Below are 20113 nucleotides of genomic sequence, written 5' to 3'. Positions count from 1 at the left end.
TCAGACTGAACTGTATTTCATATCGCTGCAATAATTAGACATTTGATCGATCAAAAGAAAATGAATCCCTTTGAATAATTTTTTTAAGAAATACATATTTTTTGTTTTTTTTAGTCCTCTGTGATAGTAAAACTGCATATCCTTGTTCTTTTGTATAGCCCACTAATCAGCAAATTAAGAACGTGATTGTGAATTGAATTAGTAATGACAATCATTTTTAGTGGTAGCACCAATTTTTAAATGATTAGGTTATAATTCTTGTTGCGTTCATGTGTGCAGCTGGATAATTTCCATGATTACAAACATAAGTGGATAATCGTTTCAACCATTAGAGAATCAATAGATAGATATATACTTTGTTGATCCCTGGGGAAGTTTGGGACAACAACAACAAGGAACAGCAATTAACTGGCAAATGAAATACTGCAGTCATTTGATGCACTCACTTATTGAGTGCATCAAATGACTGAAAGAACAGATAACTGAAAGGACTCCCATGAGGACAATGAGCCACACACAACTAATCTGCAATCTAAGTGCTCTATTTTGAAGGCAGACGGTACTGAGTGCTTCGAATAAGAGCACTAAGATTGTTCTACACTTCTTTTCGCCGAGACACTTATCCATTAAAGCCCCAGTTAGAAAGAATAATGTGTAAATTTGGTATAATTATTATTTTCTCTCCTGCTTCTCTCTGAAACATTCTTCTCTGTATTGTCGTCTAGACGTGTGACTTGGATTAAAAGGCTATTGTGACTTCACTTATGAGTGAGAGGTCAATCTCATTAACTCACAAGCAGTTTCCAAAAGAAACTGAAATGTTTCTTGTGCATGGAATTAAGAAGTCAGACTTGTGGCTTAATGGAAAGCTATATTCAAATTTAGTGCTCTGAATTTTTGTTTACATAATAATGGAAATTAAAGATTTGTAACTTAATCAAAAATGCAAGACTGATATTAAGGTTTGAAAGAAATTTTCCCATATCCACTCATTAGTGAAGTTTGCACTTTTACTTTTTAAGATGTCCCTTTACAGCTGCCTTCTTGACAATATTACAACAAACGTCAAAACAGTACTCCACTTCCATTAAGTTGGGAGATTTTTAATTGACAGATTCTTAAAATGACTGTTCAAAAATACATATACTACATTCCCCGCGGGGGGTGGGGGTTTTTAATCGACTTGTGTGGAGTGGTGTATGCCCTCGTCTTTCCAACTTGACATACTGAGTTTGCAATCCAAGATTTTTGCTATAGATTTCTCATCTTCGAGCCTAAAGTGACATTTTCTCAGATTTCACAGAGCTCGCACCACAGCCACTGATGAAATTACTGATAATAACTTCTGTCAAAATGATCAAACATCACAACAGTGTTTTACAGTGAAAACCTTTATTAAGTGTTAATTTATTCTGATAGGAATCTCTTTAATTGCTGTAAGTTAACTTCCTTGTCCACATTGGCTAATTGTTTGGTATCTATAGAATATCTATTTACATAAGAACATATCCACAAGTGGGAAAGGCCTTACCAACCCTTTATCACTGGAGTTCAATCCTCAGGCACGCCTGCAACTTAACGCGACACTCCGACTTTATTATGTTACCCTGTAAGTCCCAACAAAACTAAGCAAAACGAGAGTCAGGGAGAGAGAATCGGAAAGTGAGAAAGACTGAGACAGACAGATTAAGCTACGCGACAGGACAACTGTGTGTGAGGCTGAAATATTGATTCACCAGCCGACAACAAACTACTGCACTCAACACATTCACACGAAAACTCACATAAGTGCATGCACTCACTACGCACACACACGCACGCACGCACACACACACACACACACACACACACACACACACACACACACACACACACACACACACACACACACACACACACACACACACACACACACACACACACACACACACACACACACACACACACACACACACACACACACACACACACACACACACACACACACACACACACACACACACACACACGAGTGCACTACTAGTCCTGCAGCAGTGTTAATAGCCCCCATCACAGTGAACAGACTATAAAATATCTGATTCATTTATTTTTTCCCTCAAACTAAAGCGCTGTGCAAAGTTAGCTAGCGGGGCATTGAATGGATTTTGTTAAAATTCCTAGAACATCTTTAATATTCACTGTACATACTTTTTTTCCTCTTTTGGATAATAATCTTCTTATAAAACAGTTTTAAATATCATTTTTTTTCATAAATGAGGAGGAACAAAGAGCATTTGAGCAAAAGAAGAAACTAAAATTTTCATTTCATTGTCAAACCTTACACATGAAACACAATAGATTTACAGTAACCCAATGTCGTCTGGAATTGAGCAGTTTCTCTTTTTTCACAAATAAAACATGACACACATTCTGACGTTGATACACACGGCTAAGTGTTAACATAGTCTAATATTTGTCATTACAATTTGTTAATGTGTTGTCTGAATGTACTGCATTATGTGGTGTACAGCGTTGTTTTCCTGGACATGAGTGGGGTGGCTTATGTGTATATGTTTTTCTGTGCTCATACTGCAGGTGTCAACCCTGTGCCTTCTCAGGCAGGTCGTGTGTCATCCATGCACATCTCGACAGAATAACAGTCTCTGCCCCTGCCATGGTCTATGCAATGTTGTGCAAGGGTTGGTTCCGTAGACGCAATGAGATAAAAGAGCACGGGGCTCCATCTAAGTGCTGGGAATGATGTAGGGAGAATGGAAGGACTTCAAGGGGAGGGTTACACTGGGTTTTTGGCAGGTAGATGTGAAAGGCAGGCTGGCTGCTTCAGTGGTACTCCTCTCCTCCACAGACCCGGACTGCCTCCTTACTTCAAGATGATGTTGAGGTATGAAAACGGACATATGGAGATTCAGGAACCTGAGATAACCACAGAAAAAGAGAAAGTTGTGGTGGAAAGTAACCATGACCTGAATTTCCATTTCATGCATTCCACTACATTTATTTTGACAGCTGTAGTCACTAGTTACATAATCACGGATCAGTTTATAAATCAGTGGTTCCCAACATTTTTGGCCATTAAACGCCACAAAAAAGTTGAAGATGTTAGCTGTTCCATCAAAGAGTGATTTTCCCTCTTAACGTCTCAGATGGTTTCATTAAATAGCTTGAGGTCCAGAGATGGAAAAACACAGTTTTATTTACATATGTATGTTTTGTTCTGACTTACTGTATAGATTTAGGCGTTGCCTCCCTCTGTGAAAAAAACAGAATCAAAGGGGAAAAATGTAAAAGTGCTCCAACATGGTTCTCAAGGTCATTCTGTTAATAGACGTCCATGTTCCCACGTTGTCACATGAATACATATATGCACAAAGGCTGGTTGTGCTGCACACAAACACCAGTAGATGGCATCAGGGATGAGCTAACTGGTAAAAGACTATTGAGCTGTAATACATTATTCATAAATTACAGAATCTCTAGAGCCCTAAACTAAGGACTGGTACATCATTGGGCTGCACAGTGAAACCATCTATTGACTGGTCAAGCTGCTGATAATCCCATTCCCTTGTTCTTCTTCTGTGGTCTATAGATCTTTCATCTCGCCTATTCATCTCATATTTGTCACTTGAAGGTCACTGGGGTCGGAAAATAGAAATTGCACAAATCTCCGCTTACAATTGTCGAGGATATAACTAGATGCAAAGACGATTAAACGTGGCATATGTATATATTTGTCAAAATAAGAGGGTGACATCCAACTGAGGAATCATCAGTCTGTCTTTCCAACATGCTTTTCCCTTCTCTCACTCTTCCTCCCTTCTCCTGTATAGTGGGGGTTACTGGATGTCTATGCCTGTCTGGTTCCATTACAGGCTACATGGCATGAACATACAAATCCCATTTCCCACTGGGACACATACCTGGACACAGGCCATTTCAAAGCGTGTCACTGTGCATATAGGCTTGTGATAGCGACAGAGAAAGGATGAATGGCCACACTACTTAGTCATCACGCTCCCTCACTGCTCACTGTAGGGTTTAGATCTCTGGGGGGGGGGGGGGGGGGGGTCTGATTGTGGCAGAGGGTCTGTCACATATTCCTGCTGCTTTTGGACCATTATGGAGAGGTGACATCATTCTTAAGGATTCATTTAACACACAGTGGACCAGGACATGGGTTGGTCACTTTATTTGGGATGGCATCTGCATGAATCCTCATTGAACCTGCAATTCTACTTTTTCTTTTTGCTAAGTTTATTTCAGAAGAGATCATGTCTGTTCATCAAAAAGGGATGAGAAAGAGAGAGCATTCTCAGAAGGTTAAAATTCGATTAAAATGAGTGGATATGGTTGCTCATTTATAGTTGTAGGTTTTTATTTTAGTTTACCAAACTAATTATCCAATTATACACAAATTGAGCTTCCTAAATTTAATTGTGCTTTTATTGAGGCTGTAAAAAGCTCATTACTTCAAAATCTGGGCTTTAATTTGTCATAAGTGAGCACACTGACGGTGATCACTTTCAGAATTCAACTCACATCATCTGTCTTCCATACTATTGTATGTTTCATCATGAGTGTGCTCAGCGTGGTACTGTAAACGGTTGTGATGAATCAGAAGTCGATGCTTAAAGCAGGTTTTAAGAAGTACTCTACTTCACTAAAGTATATGCTTTTGCTCGCCCACTATAGCACAGATTGCACTTTATAGCAATCTGAGCCCTTTTTGTCTTCAAAAAGAAGAAAAGGAAAAGATCAATTCTACATCAATGACCCAGAGAATCATAGCCCACTACAATACTTTGAAAAACTGGAAATTTTAGGCTTATATTCACTATACATGAGGAGCGATAATTGCAATTTCACTTAATTATAATGGCCAAATTTTTTGGGGGGGTTTTAAAGGATTTGGTGATGAAGGTGGCTTAATAGTTGCAGATGCCGTCCTACAACCATAAGAAAAGAACAGCACAGGCTGGCAAGAAGCAGCTCTGTTGACGTCCTCCTAAGCAAGACGCTGGTCTGACTTTCAGTGTGTTGGATAAAAACAAAGAGGAGATATTCACAAAGGAGATGGAAACAATATCACATTTGATCACATTAGAGACATCCTCACCCTTGCTCTCAGCCAGCAGCTCCTCCGACATGAGTCCGTCCTGTCGGTTCCCCAGGACAAACGCCAGGAAAGAGAGGATGAGGGCGTCGAGGATGCCCATGATAGCCAAGATGTAGGCCCAGCGCATTGAGCAGGCCCCCAGGCTGTATTTGTCCGTCTGCTCTCCGCACATCCGCCGGACCTCGTCGCTGTCCCAGCCGTCTGGGTAGATCATACAACCCAGCACCAGACAGACACCTAGTGGGAGGCAGAGAGCGGGGACACGAGTAAAATAGGAGTGGCAACATCTGGGATGGAAGTAGCTGAAAGAAAAAGGGACGCGGAGACGGAGGAGTAAAACAGATAAGCAGGACAAAAAATAAATGAGTAATAAATGAGGTCAGAGATAATGAGATTTTGTGGGGATAAAGAAGAAAAATGATCACTTTTAGTACGCTTTAAATAACTGGATATTCTCCTGTCTGTTGCATTCATCACAATGATTTTCCTTTCTTCCCTCGGTCGGAACGCACACGATTCCTCATCTCTCAATCAACCTCTCCCCTCGTATACTGTATAAACCACTTGCCAGAACGTTGCCTTACCTTGTGCTATTGTGCTTCTGCTGAATCTTGCCAGTCCCTTTTTTGAGATCTTTTAGTTTTTTTTTTATGCCTGCCTGCTTGTCATCCCCTGTCTCATGATCACCTGCTCATTGTTCCCCCGAACTCCCTCAGACAAACACTGGGGTCTATTCTCCTGGATTCTCCTCTCTGGACATTCAACTTCTCCCCATCATCATTCATCCAATTAGTTTAGTTTTGGTTATTGGAAGTTACTTATCTTACACTATTGTTTGTCCATATACTTATCATTGTAATTAAATCTTTATTGTTCTTTACTTCATGTGTTGTGGATGAGTCCCGTGGCTTTTTAACATCCTGACAGTGAATTCTTCATGGATTTCTCTCTCCCTGTTGCATTTTAAGAAATGGTAATAATGCATTTTAAATTGCATCTGCTAATTCTCAGTTTTAGCCCAAAGTGTCGAATCTCTTTCATCTTTAATTTGGATCCCTCTCATCTTCACATTAAAAGAGATTCCTCTCTGAGGCGATGCTGCGGCAGAGTCTGCACAAGGAAAACGAGAGACCGTGCGCAGCCTTTTCTCCTTCTCTGGATTTTAACCAAGCACTCTTCATCCCCAGTTTTTGCCCAAGGGGTAAAGTCTCTCTCATCTTCAATTTGGGCGAGGTTCTCCTCTGAGGTAATGCTGCAGCAGTAAAGCAGAAGACCCGGAAAAAGAAGCTGACAGCACAATAATCCGGATTGCATTGCACATTAATAATAAAAAATACTTTCCTCTCCGACTGCGGGCGGTTTGTGTATTGTGGTTTAGGTTTATGAACGATATTCTAGTTTAACCATGTGTTCTGCATGCTGCTCTGATTTGTGCACCTCTGAACAGAAATGTACATGTATGTGCACATGACGCATACAGACCAATTAAAAGAAAAGCCTGAAAACACCTGGAGAAACCCGTCTGTAGTGGTCACTGGAAGGTTTGAGGAGTATGAACATGATGTTAATCACTCGTGTTTCTCTTCACAGTGAGCACAACTGAACACCAACGAGAGACTTTGGGCCAATGTGTTATACAGAGCTCTGAAAGAGGGGAATATCTTTTAGGAGAATGATGTTCATCCCTCCTACAGAGTCCAGAGACGTGTGGAACCTAGGGAAGGGTGCACTGGAGCTGTTCTGCTGGCACATAACAGGCCGACACCTTTTTAAGACACTTTACGCAGATTTTCCTTTCATTTGGCCCCATCTCTATGTGCCATTGGCCTCATCTGAGTCTCTTATGGTATATATGTGCTCCGTTTACTTAAGCATGCACGAGTTTTCCCACACGCACAGATGCACAAAAAGCTGACACCTTACATTTCGTCACAGTAACACTGCAGTCTTTAAAAGTCCAGAAAGATATCAGTGGGTGCTGAGAGAAAGTGGGTTAGGGGGAAATAACCGAGCAATGTATGCCGCAGACAAACTGCATAACTAACAGAGCAGAGCATCCCCAAGACTCCTCCTCTGACTTCCCCATGGCTCCGTCTGTCATAAGATATTCATATGCACGCAGTGTTTTCGGAGAGCCAGGACTCAGGTACTTGTTCAGACTCGGATAGATGGATGGAGGAGCACTTCTACTTCCAATTCGATGCCATTTAGCACAGAAAATATTCCTTTACTGTATTTTACTATTGCTTGAGAGCATATATATCATATCATGAAGCTGCGGAAAACATCAGCATATATGGTAGTTTCAACATCACAGTTGTAAAACCCCTGGTTTTATGAATGAAGTCTCCAGGCAGCTCTGATTCAAGCCTTTTTCATTCAAGCGAGGCTTTATTAGACTTGACAGGCCGTGACAGGGCCTCACTAAGACCTACTATAGACAGTATGTCCCTCAGCCCACTTGAGCGCTGTATACAGTATATAACATCACAGGCTGTCAGACGTCCTCCAGAGTCTAGTACATGATTCAGCTCCTGAGCGAGTGTCCGTGAGTGGCCGTGACTCACATTATGACGCCCGACAGTAAACAGGTTCACTTCCACCTGCATCACATGAGGAACAAAACTTTGTAACTAACTAATCTCTCGTGTCTTTGTAAAGCTGGATTTATGCTTGACGCATTGCAACTTGGCACTCGGGCGTGTCCGGCGCATTGGTGACATGGACGAGCTGGAGACAAAACTTGAACCGGTCCGCCTGTACTGGCACATATGATCCCGCCAATGAGGCAGATATTCACAAATGGTCAAATACAGAGTACAATTCATGGCCCTGTTGATGTCTCTCCTTTAACACTGTGAAGTTTAGAAGTGAAGCAGGAGATAATAGTCCCACAGTTGCAATTTCATCAGCTTCCCGAGAAATTCTGTTCATGGCTATACATGGTATATTTACATCTGCGTCTATTGGGTCCTATTGTTTTGGCTAAAGATGCTATTGAATAGTAAATGACTGCTGATTTCTCCCGTTGTGGGGGGAACCAGGTTCGGAACGCTCTGGAATGTTCCGGGAGAACGGTTGTTGCATTGTCCAGGGACAGGTGATAATGAGAAGATGCATGTATTTCTTTCAATATGATAAGTAGAAAGCTAGAGCCATATGGTGTTGTTCAGGGAGAATGAGGGGAGTGTTTCACCAGGACACTGAACCCGCCCCCGACGTGTCTGTCGTCCTTCAGAGGACGAACAGAACCACGTCCTTCCTTTACGTCGCTTTTCTGAATTTCTTCCTCATCCACCGATCCCAGCACTAGCTCGACTGAGAGGTGCACAACCTCGCGAAACGGTGCGGTGCCAAAAAGTGATCGTCTGACAGAAATTGAATCTGGGTCAAAATCTCATAGCGGGCACATGTACACAACTTTATGTCCGCAGTAATATCAAAGATATGCATAAGTAACTCATACAACCCCACTTCAAAATCACTTAAGTGTCCCTTTAAAAGCACCGTTTCTTCTTGAAGATCTGCTCCCACCACCGTGTGACTGCCCCTCGCCCCCACCGTCCAGCAGCTCTGGGGCTTCAAGCTCCTCATCACTCCAGACCAGACGGGGTAAGAAGACATCCCCATAAACGTGTAGGAGTGTGCTTCACGTATGCCAAAAATTGAAACCTTTGTCACTGCACATTGCCGTATACTATAGCATAGGTTATGGTACAAGCATTCAAAGCTTTCAAAAGCATACAAGTATCATCTTACTGCTATTGTCTGATGTTTTTGGATCCATGATGTTGATTTAAAATAAGTTGCAGTGGTTAAGGGACGATTATTTGTAGGGCGTGACGAAGCATTCAGGAGCTGTGTTAATTGTTATTATTTTGTACACAAGGAAAAAGGAAACGTTACGACACAGAGGAGCTGCTGAAGTATATGGAGAGGGCGGACGAACGATTCCTGCAGCACAGCAAGGACTTGTACGACGCCTTGCTAAGAAATCGCATGGACCGCATGGTTGCTGTGATGGAGGCCCAATCCAAAAAGTCCTCTACAGGGGCATTTGTTCATAGTTTTGTCTTTTACATGAAATTTTACCCTGAAATTGCACTGTACTTTTTTTCTTCCTTCTGTTACCCTTTCAAATTAAAATCACTGTTTTGAATAAACATGTCTGCATCAGTATTCTTAATCAACAGAGAAACATAATACAAGTTGTGACAGTTTTGCTGAACACAGAACTGGTAGGATTACAAAATGGTGGCAGTGATGCTGTAAGAAATAAAAGGTCACTGTTAAAGTAGTCTATTGCAAGAGAGGCCGCAGGACAAAAGACGAATGAAAGGGCTACGCTGACATATGCTGATAGCATCAGGGGAGACAAAACAAAAGAGAACAAAAGCAGTAAAATATCGCTCACAGTTACCACTGAACATTATCCACTCCAAAGCCTCGGCAGATGAACGTCGCTGAGGGATGCACTGGCCACGACTAGACCAACAGAGGGAGCCACATACGCAACTCCTGTTTCCAGAAACAGCATGTGGCAAGATGAGGAGCACATGTCCCCTCCACACACTGTTACAGTAAGCCCCGAGTCAACTAATCCATCAGCACATAACACAGCCCAGGAGGCTCATTTCAGCACAGTGCCACATCCACTTACATAAGGAGAGGCTTAAGCAAAAATTCACAGAGGAAAAAAAATCCTACTACAGTGCGATACAGCCGACAACCACATCGATGATACTAGATGAACTACCAGAGGAAACCATGAAACCTCTGGGGAAAGCAGCGTGGCACTCCTGTGTGCTGCATTTTGAACATGTATAAATCTATAAATACATTTCTGAATACATTAATAGTAGGTCATATATAAAATAGTTCATGTCAGTGCTTAATCAAGATATCAGAGGAAATATTAAAAATATATATTTATACAACACTGACTCAATCTATTATTAGGAGCATTGGCGAGCCTCAATGTTTTTGCTCATAACCACAGATAACAAGTCAAACATGACAGTGAGTCATCACAGCAGTGTTGGCGCTGCTAAAATGGACTTGATAAACAAAAACAAGAAAACCAAATATCTTAGAAAGAATCGCTAGATAACATCATTTCGCAAACTGAAATTAAAATAAATGAAGTAAGCTGACGGAGCGAAAACGTAACCGACAACACTTATTCACAAAGCATTTTAGTCATTTTTATGGTGCGAAACCTGCTTTTGTCATGGAAAAAAAAAGAATCCAGTTTTATAGATCCACATATTCCCTTGACTCTGCATATGTGCATGTGTACATGTGAAAAAATAAATAATAAGTAATTGATCAACAAAATTAGTTGCAAGTTATTTTGACAATTGATCAATGATTGCAGTCATTCATCAGACAGCAGAAGTTAAAAATGGCTGGCAAATACTATACATTAATAAAAACTTAAAATGCCTTTGTGATAACTGCTTACAACTACACGAAAGTGTGTTATTAACCATATATACAGACTTAATCTCATTATGTCTAGGCGTCTGCTGTCTTCACCCACTCGCACTGGACGGGAGCAGGAATAAGCTGTGTGCTCCACATCCAGACCACAGAAGTAGCAGCAACACCTGACAGAATGCAGCTGTCAGTCAGAGCGGAGACGAGATATGAACTGATGGCATTATCCTCCCCTTTCAGCTTTGCCCCTCTCTCCGTCGCTTCCCCCGCCGTCTCTGGAGAGCAGGAGAAGAGCAGCACACAGGCGCGGAGCGAAAAGAGAGAGAGACGGATCACGAAGGCCGGGCGAGGCAGAGACACAGAGACAAGGAGAGAGTGGAAATGTGGTGAGAGACAGAGCCCGTGTAGGGCGCCATGCTCCGGCCCTGTGTGTGGCCGCCAACAAGTACACCCAGCGCCACGCTAACATCCGGAGCACTGGCCATTTTCACCATTTTCTGTATTCCCGTCTTGTCCACGCATACACACCTCTCTCGGTTGGTAACCGTCTCTTGGTGGAAACACTGGGACCAAGCGAGTGGGAAACAGGACTGAGCAAATGCTCGTTGGCTCACGGCCACTTATGTAAGAGACTGTAGGTAGGGCAGATTGGGTGCAAAGCGCGCTACATGAAAGTCTGCGGCCAGACCGGCAGATGGTACTGAACGGTGTGATGGCAGAGGCACAGCGGCTCGTTATTTCCCAGAGAGACTTACGAATCCCATTGATTCTGAAAGAATCCCATTGCCTCCCATAACCCCTGTGCGTCATTTGCAAGTCGTGCAGGTGACTGGTGGTCCAATGTGACCTCCAAGGCAGCAGCTTGATCGGATTTGTGTATCAGGCTCTTTACGGACAAAGAAAAATAAAACGCACAATCAAACAATGTGGACGAGTTGTAGACTGGACTTTAATCTACCTCCGGAGCATCTGCTTCATGCTTTACTGTCCCAGTGTGTTTTCAGTGTTTGGGCATGTTGCTGTCTGCACTGGGCGGCAGATGGAAACGCACAGTTTTGTATATTCTCCGCTCTTTCTATCACTTACATATCTGCAGCACATCTCAGCAGCCACGAAAAGGGATTGCCAGTAAAACTCCCAGTCGCTTGTGGATCATTTCTCCTCTTCTTCTCATTTAAATAGCTGCGACAAACTGAATTATGCATACAGACAACCCAAACTGTGCTATCTTGCACCGAATATGTCCTACCACAGACCCACATAGAAATATATTCCGGTGAACATGCCCCTCTTTGTGTAAAATATACACACTGGCCATGTCGCCATTCGTTTCTCCACTTCTCATAGTGGCACGTCTTGGTGCTGATGAATAAAAGAGTGTGTTTACTGAACTGACAGGTTCTCCGGCGAATGGCATTTAAGGTAAAAAACTAAAAGTCAGCGCCAAAAAAAGAAAAGCGGCACAGACGTTCTGGGAACAGCCCGGATGTTTATCCCAGCGGGTCTTCCCATGAATATGCAAGTTTGCTTTAATGTAATAGTTAATGTTGCACTCCCACAGGTGAAATATTGACCTGAATGAGGGCTAAAAAAAATCCCCCCACTTCAGATTAAAGGGTTCCATCTACAGCCTTTTATACTCCTCCTTAAAGAAGAAAACACATGACAAGAGATACGGAGAGACAGCACCATCATTACTTTACAGTCTGTGATTGTTCTTCTTTGGCTAGTAATGTGATCTAGTACCCCTGAAGACATGGTTCATCCCTGATGCCTGTTGTCTACGTTGATGTTCTCCGCATTGAGCTCCAGGCGGAGTGAGTGTGACAGTGCGGCTGCGTGTTTTGGATGACTCACGTTGCTGAGGCTGCTGACGAGCAGCCCGATGGTGTGGGAGAGAGGCGGAAGTGGTACAAATGGCCTAAAGTTTCATGGACCACGCAGTTGGTTCCGCTTGTTTTGACAGCGCACTAATGTAAATAGCCACAGAGCCACTTCAGCGAAACGATGAGGGTATAGAATGAGACAGATTAATCCAATCTTTTTTCCCGTGGCCAGTCCAGACTACAACTACCTGTGGGCAGCATCGACCTCCTCCTCACAATCTGAACATCTCTCTGGCTCCAAAGATGAGTGAGTGAGCACACGAGACACATGGCACTGAGGCCAGGACAATGATAGGCCATAATTACTTTCAGATAAATGGGGCCATTAACACTGTATGATTAATATAATGGGACCACTTAAGTCTGCTTCATGGTCCAGGTTTATGGAGTGAAGAGAGAACAAAGAACAGTTTAAAAAGTGGGAATAGTGCTATTATAGAAAGTGTAGCAATTTATTGCGTTACGTTGGAAGTGTTTTAATCTGTGTCAGTTTATGTGGCTATAAAAAAAAAATACTGAGAGATATATTGGATTTATTGTTTCATAGCATGGGCAGAAGACGAGCACACTTTTAAACAGCTACCTGGATAAAAATTTAAGACAGTTCTCAAAATTTTTTATTTCCAAAGTATCAAGTACACACAGTGGAAGGTAGAGCAAGAGAAAACTTTTGAAACACTCAAACACAACTATCTCCCCGTGAAGACGAGGAGCAGGTATCTTGAGATGAGCTGTCTACGGTCCAAATCTATTTCTACTTCGGCTGCTGGCAAAACTCAGACGTTGCTAGAAGAGAGCAAGGAGCTTCCAGGCATCCTCTGTATCCCACTCTGTCAACATGTTCAACAAAACGAGCACATGGTGCCCACAGTTTACGTGTCAGTTCAATCCAAAGGATGAGAAGGAACAAGACGTGGCTTATTTCATCAAATCGCCTCTGTTCGGTGCAAAGACAAGTCTCACAAAACTTTTTGACCGTCTTGCAGTACAGCAAAAATAATCTCCCCACAACATCTTATTGCATATTATAATGTAGCTGCAGGCTGCTGCAGGCTGCAGCACTCTGAGCGACATCACAGGGAATAAATCTCAACTAGATCTTTAGAAATATAATTTCCTCTACTGTTTCAGAACAATCCGGATGAATGACTAAAAAAAAAAAGAGAGAGACTGTAAAGGACAAAGGACATATCTACCAAACTGAAGAGGAAGAAAAGGATGCAATGCCAAAATTGTTCAGTCAGTCAATTAAACCAGCAACATTCTTACTACCTATCTTCAAGCCGATTCTTTACCGAGAGAGGTTGCGCCTGTTTCTTTGGCCTAATGCTTTATAATCAGAGGTGAGATGGTATCTCAGTGGTGATTGACAGGAGGGAGTGGGCTGTGAGCAGGTGAAGCGGGACATAGTGTGGAAATGATCAAGTGACCTCACTCCAGCCTCTGTGATGGATGGAACATGTCAGGTTAAAGCACAGGTGGCATTGCGGCGTTAAGAGCGCGGAGGGAGGGAGGGACGTCGAGGAAGAGGAGTGCAGCTGTAACCCGCCATGAGCGGAGCAAAGAGGCAGTCAGGCCGGGGTGGAGGAGGGGGGCTTATGTAACAGATCCAGATGCAGCCTGTACCTCCGCAGAGGATAAAGATTGGCAAGGGCAATGGGGATCAAAAGAGACCTTTGATTTCTCTGTGAAAACACTGACTGGGCCACCACTTCAGAGACACTGGAGGCCGCCGCCGAGACGGGACTGTGCTCTCTCAGTCAACAGTTTACATGAGGACTATTCACCCGAGGCAGCCCGAGAGTCTGCAGCAGTGCACAGCCAATGATCGTGCAGTAAGACCTCTCCTGTGAAGATAGTGAAATTAAATATTGAATTGATTTAAAAAGTAAAATAGTTCAGCTGCCGCAATCTAAAATAATAGTGCCTCAGGGCCACAGCATGACCTCCTGCAGCTGACTTTAATCACTGTATTGCAGTGGAGTGGTGGAAGAAGAATAGTATTACTTAGCATAGTAAAGGTACTCTAGGTGTTAATGTCATTATATTATTGGATCATTATTACCTAGGTTTAAGTACATAAGAGGTCATTTTAAAGTTGAGCTCATTTTAACACTGGTGATATCATACTTCATATAAAATGGATCATACTTTATAAACTGATTATACTATGTTTTTTATGTAGAATCTCAAAATGATAAGAAACCACTGATCATATCTGTTCAATAAATTAAGTACATCTACCTCTGAGATGGTAGTGGGAAATAATAATAAAGAACAAGTATGTCATAATTTTACTTTGACTTGTAAAGTAAATGTATATTCAAAAACTGTTAAGGTGTGTTTTTTGTCAGTGCAAGCATATACATGCGTCATACATCAACATCACTGGAACTACAGCATGAGAGTTTTTCATGGGACACAGTGTCCTTGCGATCCCACCTCATCTCTCCATTTGTGGAATAAATCAGCAGCCTCCTCCGCCTGAGCTCTAACTCCGGCGAATCTACAGTCCCCACACCGCAGGGCCACAGGGACACCGAACACAGGGGAGCCATGACGACGGGGCTGGCATTTAGAGTTTGTATTCCACTGCGCTCAAGCCTAAACTCAAAGTGTGGGCTAATTAAATCGCCATCGATCTGTTTGGTTTGATGTCTAGAAACATGATCTCAGGGTTCCTAAATTATACCAACTTCTCTGCATTCACGACTAAGCCCTGAATCAATAAATGCGCATTATAAAACAGCACATGGTCATGCATGTGAAGCCCTTGCTGGGCGGGAACAACCTGGCCATGGTGTGTAATTAAAAACACACATGTAGATCCATCCATCCTCTCCTCCATCAGCAGCATCAGCAGTGTCAGGAGAGCTGCATGGATGACGGTTCCCCAGAGCCTCACTGGCTATAATTAGATGTTTCAACCTGCTGTCTGTGCTCCTTGATTTAAAAAACTCAAGGAGTCTAAGGCTGTTGGTGCAGGTGTTTATATGTGAAGCGAATGGGTGGCGAATTGTCCCTCGCCTTTGTGATTGTATATGAAAACAGGGGAAACGAGAGCGACGGGTTAAAAGACAGACGGAGAGGCAAAGAAACCCCTTATCTCCCCTTTGAATGCTGATCCGTCTACTGCGATGGAACCATGAGTGGATTGGAGCACAAGGTCGTGTGGTGTGTTCCGTTGTTTTGATTGAAAAAGGGCGGTGGGTCAGCACATTCACTCTGAGTGCATCTCTGAAAAGGCCAGGTGAGAATACAGATTGGCTCTGCGGTGATCCCACACCAAGTGTCATCACCTCACTGCCACCGTCGAGCCTCCGGTGTGGCTTTTCGGCCACTGTTTTTTTTTCAATCATATTGAGGGTTTGAGAGGAACTCAGCAGTGGATTCATTTTTCTGTTGCTTCGAACTCCCCCCACGGCCTTGTGCAGTTTTCTTTTCTGTCAATATGAGACTAGTTTCTCAATCTCTCACAGGGCGACAAACTCGATGGGTTTCTCAGCAGTGTCTCATAGTTTAAAGCGCTAATGCACCTGAGTGTAATAACAGCAAACAGTACTTTCCCATGTTGTTTCACTATTGTTCTATGCTTGCCCATGATGTGCTGCAGACACATAACTCCCTGCTCTGTATGTAGCTGCAGAAGCACGAGTGGCTAGATAATGTTCCTAACATGATGACAGGAACGTGCAGACAACAAACCGCCACAAACCGCTGTAAAAAAACAAATAGATCCAAGGTAACACTGGCCTCCTGCCAAACGTTACAGCTAAAACATCCTACTGTAACTTTTGGTAAGGCTGGTTTTAGGCTACACATTCATACACATGGACACAATTATACTACAGGAACTGTGCAGAGAGAAGGTGCACACCTACAATGATAGTTTGGGTGGACTGTCACAGGCCACACCTCATTTATGTATGTTGACAGTGTTTATGACATGGTTTATTTCTCCTAATGTTAAGACTTAACAATTATTGTAATTATATCGCTGTGTGAAATTATGAAGCAGGTGTGTGTCACATGATTTTGTCCACATCTATAATTGGAGTAAATAATAGACAAGTACAATCCATATTTTTTTCACTCAAAAAAGAGAAAACAAACTGATTTTTGTTGATGAACTGATGAAACTGTTTACTATGTCAGGATCAATTATGCAAAGCTTAATAGCCGTACATCGAATTAAAGTCTTCACTCCTTGGTGCATTTTAAAAGAAATTTAGTTCATTTATATGTAAATTTCTGCTATAACGTAATGATTGGGATGGACGACTTGTTTTTGGACAAGGCGGCATGAAGCCCCGGGCATGGATGGTCCTGTATTAGTATGGAGACACACAATAGAGCCACAGGATGTGTGTGTGGTGAGTGAAGTGAATGTTGCTGTGTGATGAGAGCACTATAACACACAAACACACATGAGGAGACAAGCAGCAGAGTGAGCCTTTTCCTCATTCATGCACCAATTTTAGGTATGAAAGGGATCCACACACAAAAGTGCTCATTTGTGTAGCATTAACTCTGCAAACCTGGAAGCACACAGGTCCGGTCCTGCTCCAGTGAAAAGTGCAGCTCTATGATGGTTGCTCTCATGTCAAGCTCCACTACTCTCCACCACTGCATTCAACTAGGTATTAATGTTCCTTTCAGAACCAGCCTCTCAATGGAGCTAATGCACCACGGGAGTAAAAGCCAGCCACAGAGAAACACATAGTGTTAACAGAAAGAGATAGATAGAGAGGGGGGTAGGATAGGATACACGCATCCTAACGAGCTCTGTTATCGGGTTTGGTTTGCATCTATCTCTACTTTGTTTTTCCATGTCAGACCTCAGATTGTCATCGCACATTTTATCTTCCCTTTTCCTCTTTATCTTGTCTTCATTAATTTAATTTTCCATCTTTATCAAATATATCAATTTTAACTCATTTAGGCCCTATTTGATGCAGCATCATGGTATCGTATCAAACGATAACATACTGTATATCCAATGGAAAGCATGTGACGGCTGAATTGTACGTCTCCTCAGTTACTCGGGGACAACACACACAGATGGCTTCCTTGCGAGTGTGCATGTAATGTAATGAAGAGCAGCCTATAGATCTGTCAGTAGTTTGAAGCAAGCTGTTCAACTCCTCTGAAGATTGCTTGTCTTACTTAAGTATAAGTTGCGCTGTACGGTTGTACAGCTGTAACCATGATTCACTAATTTTATTTAGAGAAAATGAATCCAGAAACTGTTTAGGTAATCTACTGCGGATCATTTTAATCAAAAATAGCATACCAAGCTTACAATAACATGATCAGGTCCCAGTTTCTCATCCGTAAAGATTTGCTGCTTTCGTTTATTGTTTATGAATCTGACAACATCTGGATTTGGAAAAGTTGGTCAGAGGAAACGAGTTACTTGAAGACAATGAAAAACTCGTTTTTTAACTAATTAATTGGGGACGCAGTCACAAGATTGATCGATAAGGAAAATAACTGAGTTTCAGGCCTAATGTGTTTCTTTTCATAGCTAGTTGACTAATCAAATGACGCGTGCCAACCGCGGAGGCAGTAGAGAAGAGTATAGTTCCAAATGACAATGTAGCAAAATGAACAAAGACAAAGCTCATCACAGAACAACCCCACGTGCCGGTGCAGCTGTTATTGATTCCAGGGTCACTCTGTTACAAAGCTAAACCAGCTAACAACACTTGAAGCTCATTCCAGACAGATGGACGAGTCCTCCTTGAATTTGTCTGACAGACAACAGACTTCTCGTAGCAGACATGTTGGCACCCGTGCGTCTCCTGTGACATGTCAAAATGTCTTCTCTGCCCAAAGGTTCGAGTATTTCTTCCAAAAAAATCAGGGCAACCTCAGTGTGAGGCATGCCAACCTTAACCGATGAAATAAAAAGTCATATATGAGCACACATAAAAATATCATATCATTGTTCACAACACGTGGCGGAAGCACAGAAACCACACTGATTTTAGATAATCAGAATTTGATTTGGCAACACACTCACTTCAGCTCCTCATCAGAGGAATCAATGCAATTGCCGCAGAAAGCACCGGCTTGTGCACTGAATCTGAAAAGACATCCCTGCGGAGTATCAGGTACTGTATCAAAGGCATCAAATAGACAGCAGACGTTATTCCCAAATGCAATTTTGCTTGCCAATTAATTCTGGCAAAGCAAATATTGTCCTTCTTAATTATTTATAGAAAAATAACAGCCACACACTCAAGCTCTCACTAGCGGAACAGATTCTTCCAAGAGGGAACAATGGAAGTCTGAGCCGCAAGTAAACGCGGTGCTTTGTAAACAGTCTGTCTTTCCAAACAGGCGACCCTCGGTCTGCACATTTTTTCCCTGCTGACTTTACAAAGCTTACGTCTTGCATATTCACAGGTGTGACTCACTAATATAGAACAACGCTGGCAGTCGACATGACAGAGTTTTATAGACGGGGTGTAAAACTGTGAAGTAATTATCATTGACCTCAGTCTTCCCAGTTGATTGGCGTCCAGACCCCTGCAGAGCTGCAGTAACAGAGAGGGAGAAATGTACAGCACATACTGTGCAGCACTCACTCACACAAGGAGGTGAGGCGGAAAGACGAGGGAAGGAGAGGGGAAATAGAGAAGAGAGAATTAATGAAAAGAGAGCGGAAGATGGTTCGAGGTCATAATGAGCAGCTGAGACAAGTTGAGATGCACAGGGGGGTGAAATTGTGTGAAGGTAACAGAAGGAGATATGGTAAAGGGCCTTGTGCATTGTGTATCCTGCTGTGCTGTGCTCAGCTCAGTGGAAACAAACACACACACACACACACACACACACACACACTTGCATCTGCATGCCTTGGACTCGAGCAGATGCACAGACGGAAATAGCACTGGTGAGGAAAGCCAGAGGAGGATAACAAGCCCATCTAGGGCAGCGCATGGACGCAGGAGCACTTCTGCATTCTGCCTCGTTTCGGCTCTGGCGGACATTTTCAGAGTTGTAATGCGCCCGGGTTGTTTGCCTTCTCATCAAACATTCAACATTTTCACCTGGGTCTCGCAGAGAACTCCCCCGCTCACACACACACTAACCGATTCACTCGACCGGAGCTCTGTGCAGTGGCGTGAATTTGTTATATGTAGTTAAAGGTTTATCCACAACCTCCCAACCTCAACCCAAGGGGATTTGTGAAAGCTGCTGCATGAGTGGAACACAGAATTTCACTGAAATCATATATTCTTGGTCAACACATACAGTGTGACCTTGATGATGAGTCAGAGTATCTTAATAGCCCTTTTACTCAAAGGGTTAACGTTGTTTATCGATTCCTTTAATACACAGCCGTAAAAAAACCCAATGTAAATCGGCTCCATAGACAAAAAAAAAGAAAAAAAAGAACAACAACAACCTGTGATCACGATCGCCGAAGCAGAGAGAAAGATCGCCGTCACGGAGCAGAGAGCAGTGCTCTGAATACTGACTGTGTCCTCGGATCAGTTTAGTAGCAGGAAGGGGCGACAATGAGCCACGGCTGACCCACTGTGTGAATTTTAATTTTAGTTTGCTTCACGGGCACAAGATGCTACATACACAAAATGTTCAAAGAAGGAAAGTAGTGGATGAATACAAGGGGACCAACACACACACACACACACACACACACACA

General features: G+C 42.7%; 1 protein-coding gene across 1 annotated transcript in view; it reads right to left on the bottom strand.

Moving 5' to 3' along the window:
- Positions 1-1087: 1087 nt before the first annotated feature.
- LOC118315210 (LHFPL tetraspan subfamily member 3 protein-like) overlaps positions 1088-20113 on the bottom strand; it is a 22969-nt gene continuing 3943 nt past the window's right edge. The window contains exons 2-4 of the mRNA XM_035642299.2: positions 5114-5350; positions 3224-3249; positions 1088-2913 (exon numbers count right to left, since the gene is read on the bottom strand). Coding sequence (XP_035498192.1) covers positions 3233-3249; positions 5114-5350 — 254 coding nt within the window. The 3' untranslated portion in view covers positions 1088-2913; positions 3224-3232. The remainder of the gene's footprint in view (positions 2914-3223; positions 3250-5113; positions 5351-20113) is intronic.

The sequence above is a fragment of the Scophthalmus maximus genome, chromosome 7 (genome assembly GCF_022379125.1).
Source record: "Scophthalmus maximus strain ysfricsl-2021 chromosome 7, ASM2237912v1, whole genome shotgun sequence".
Taxonomy (NCBI): Eukaryota; Metazoa; Chordata; class Actinopteri; order Pleuronectiformes; family Scophthalmidae; genus Scophthalmus; species Scophthalmus maximus.
The sequence above is the reverse complement of the archived record's forward strand: the minus strand, read 5'-3'. Positions and strand labels throughout refer to the sequence as shown.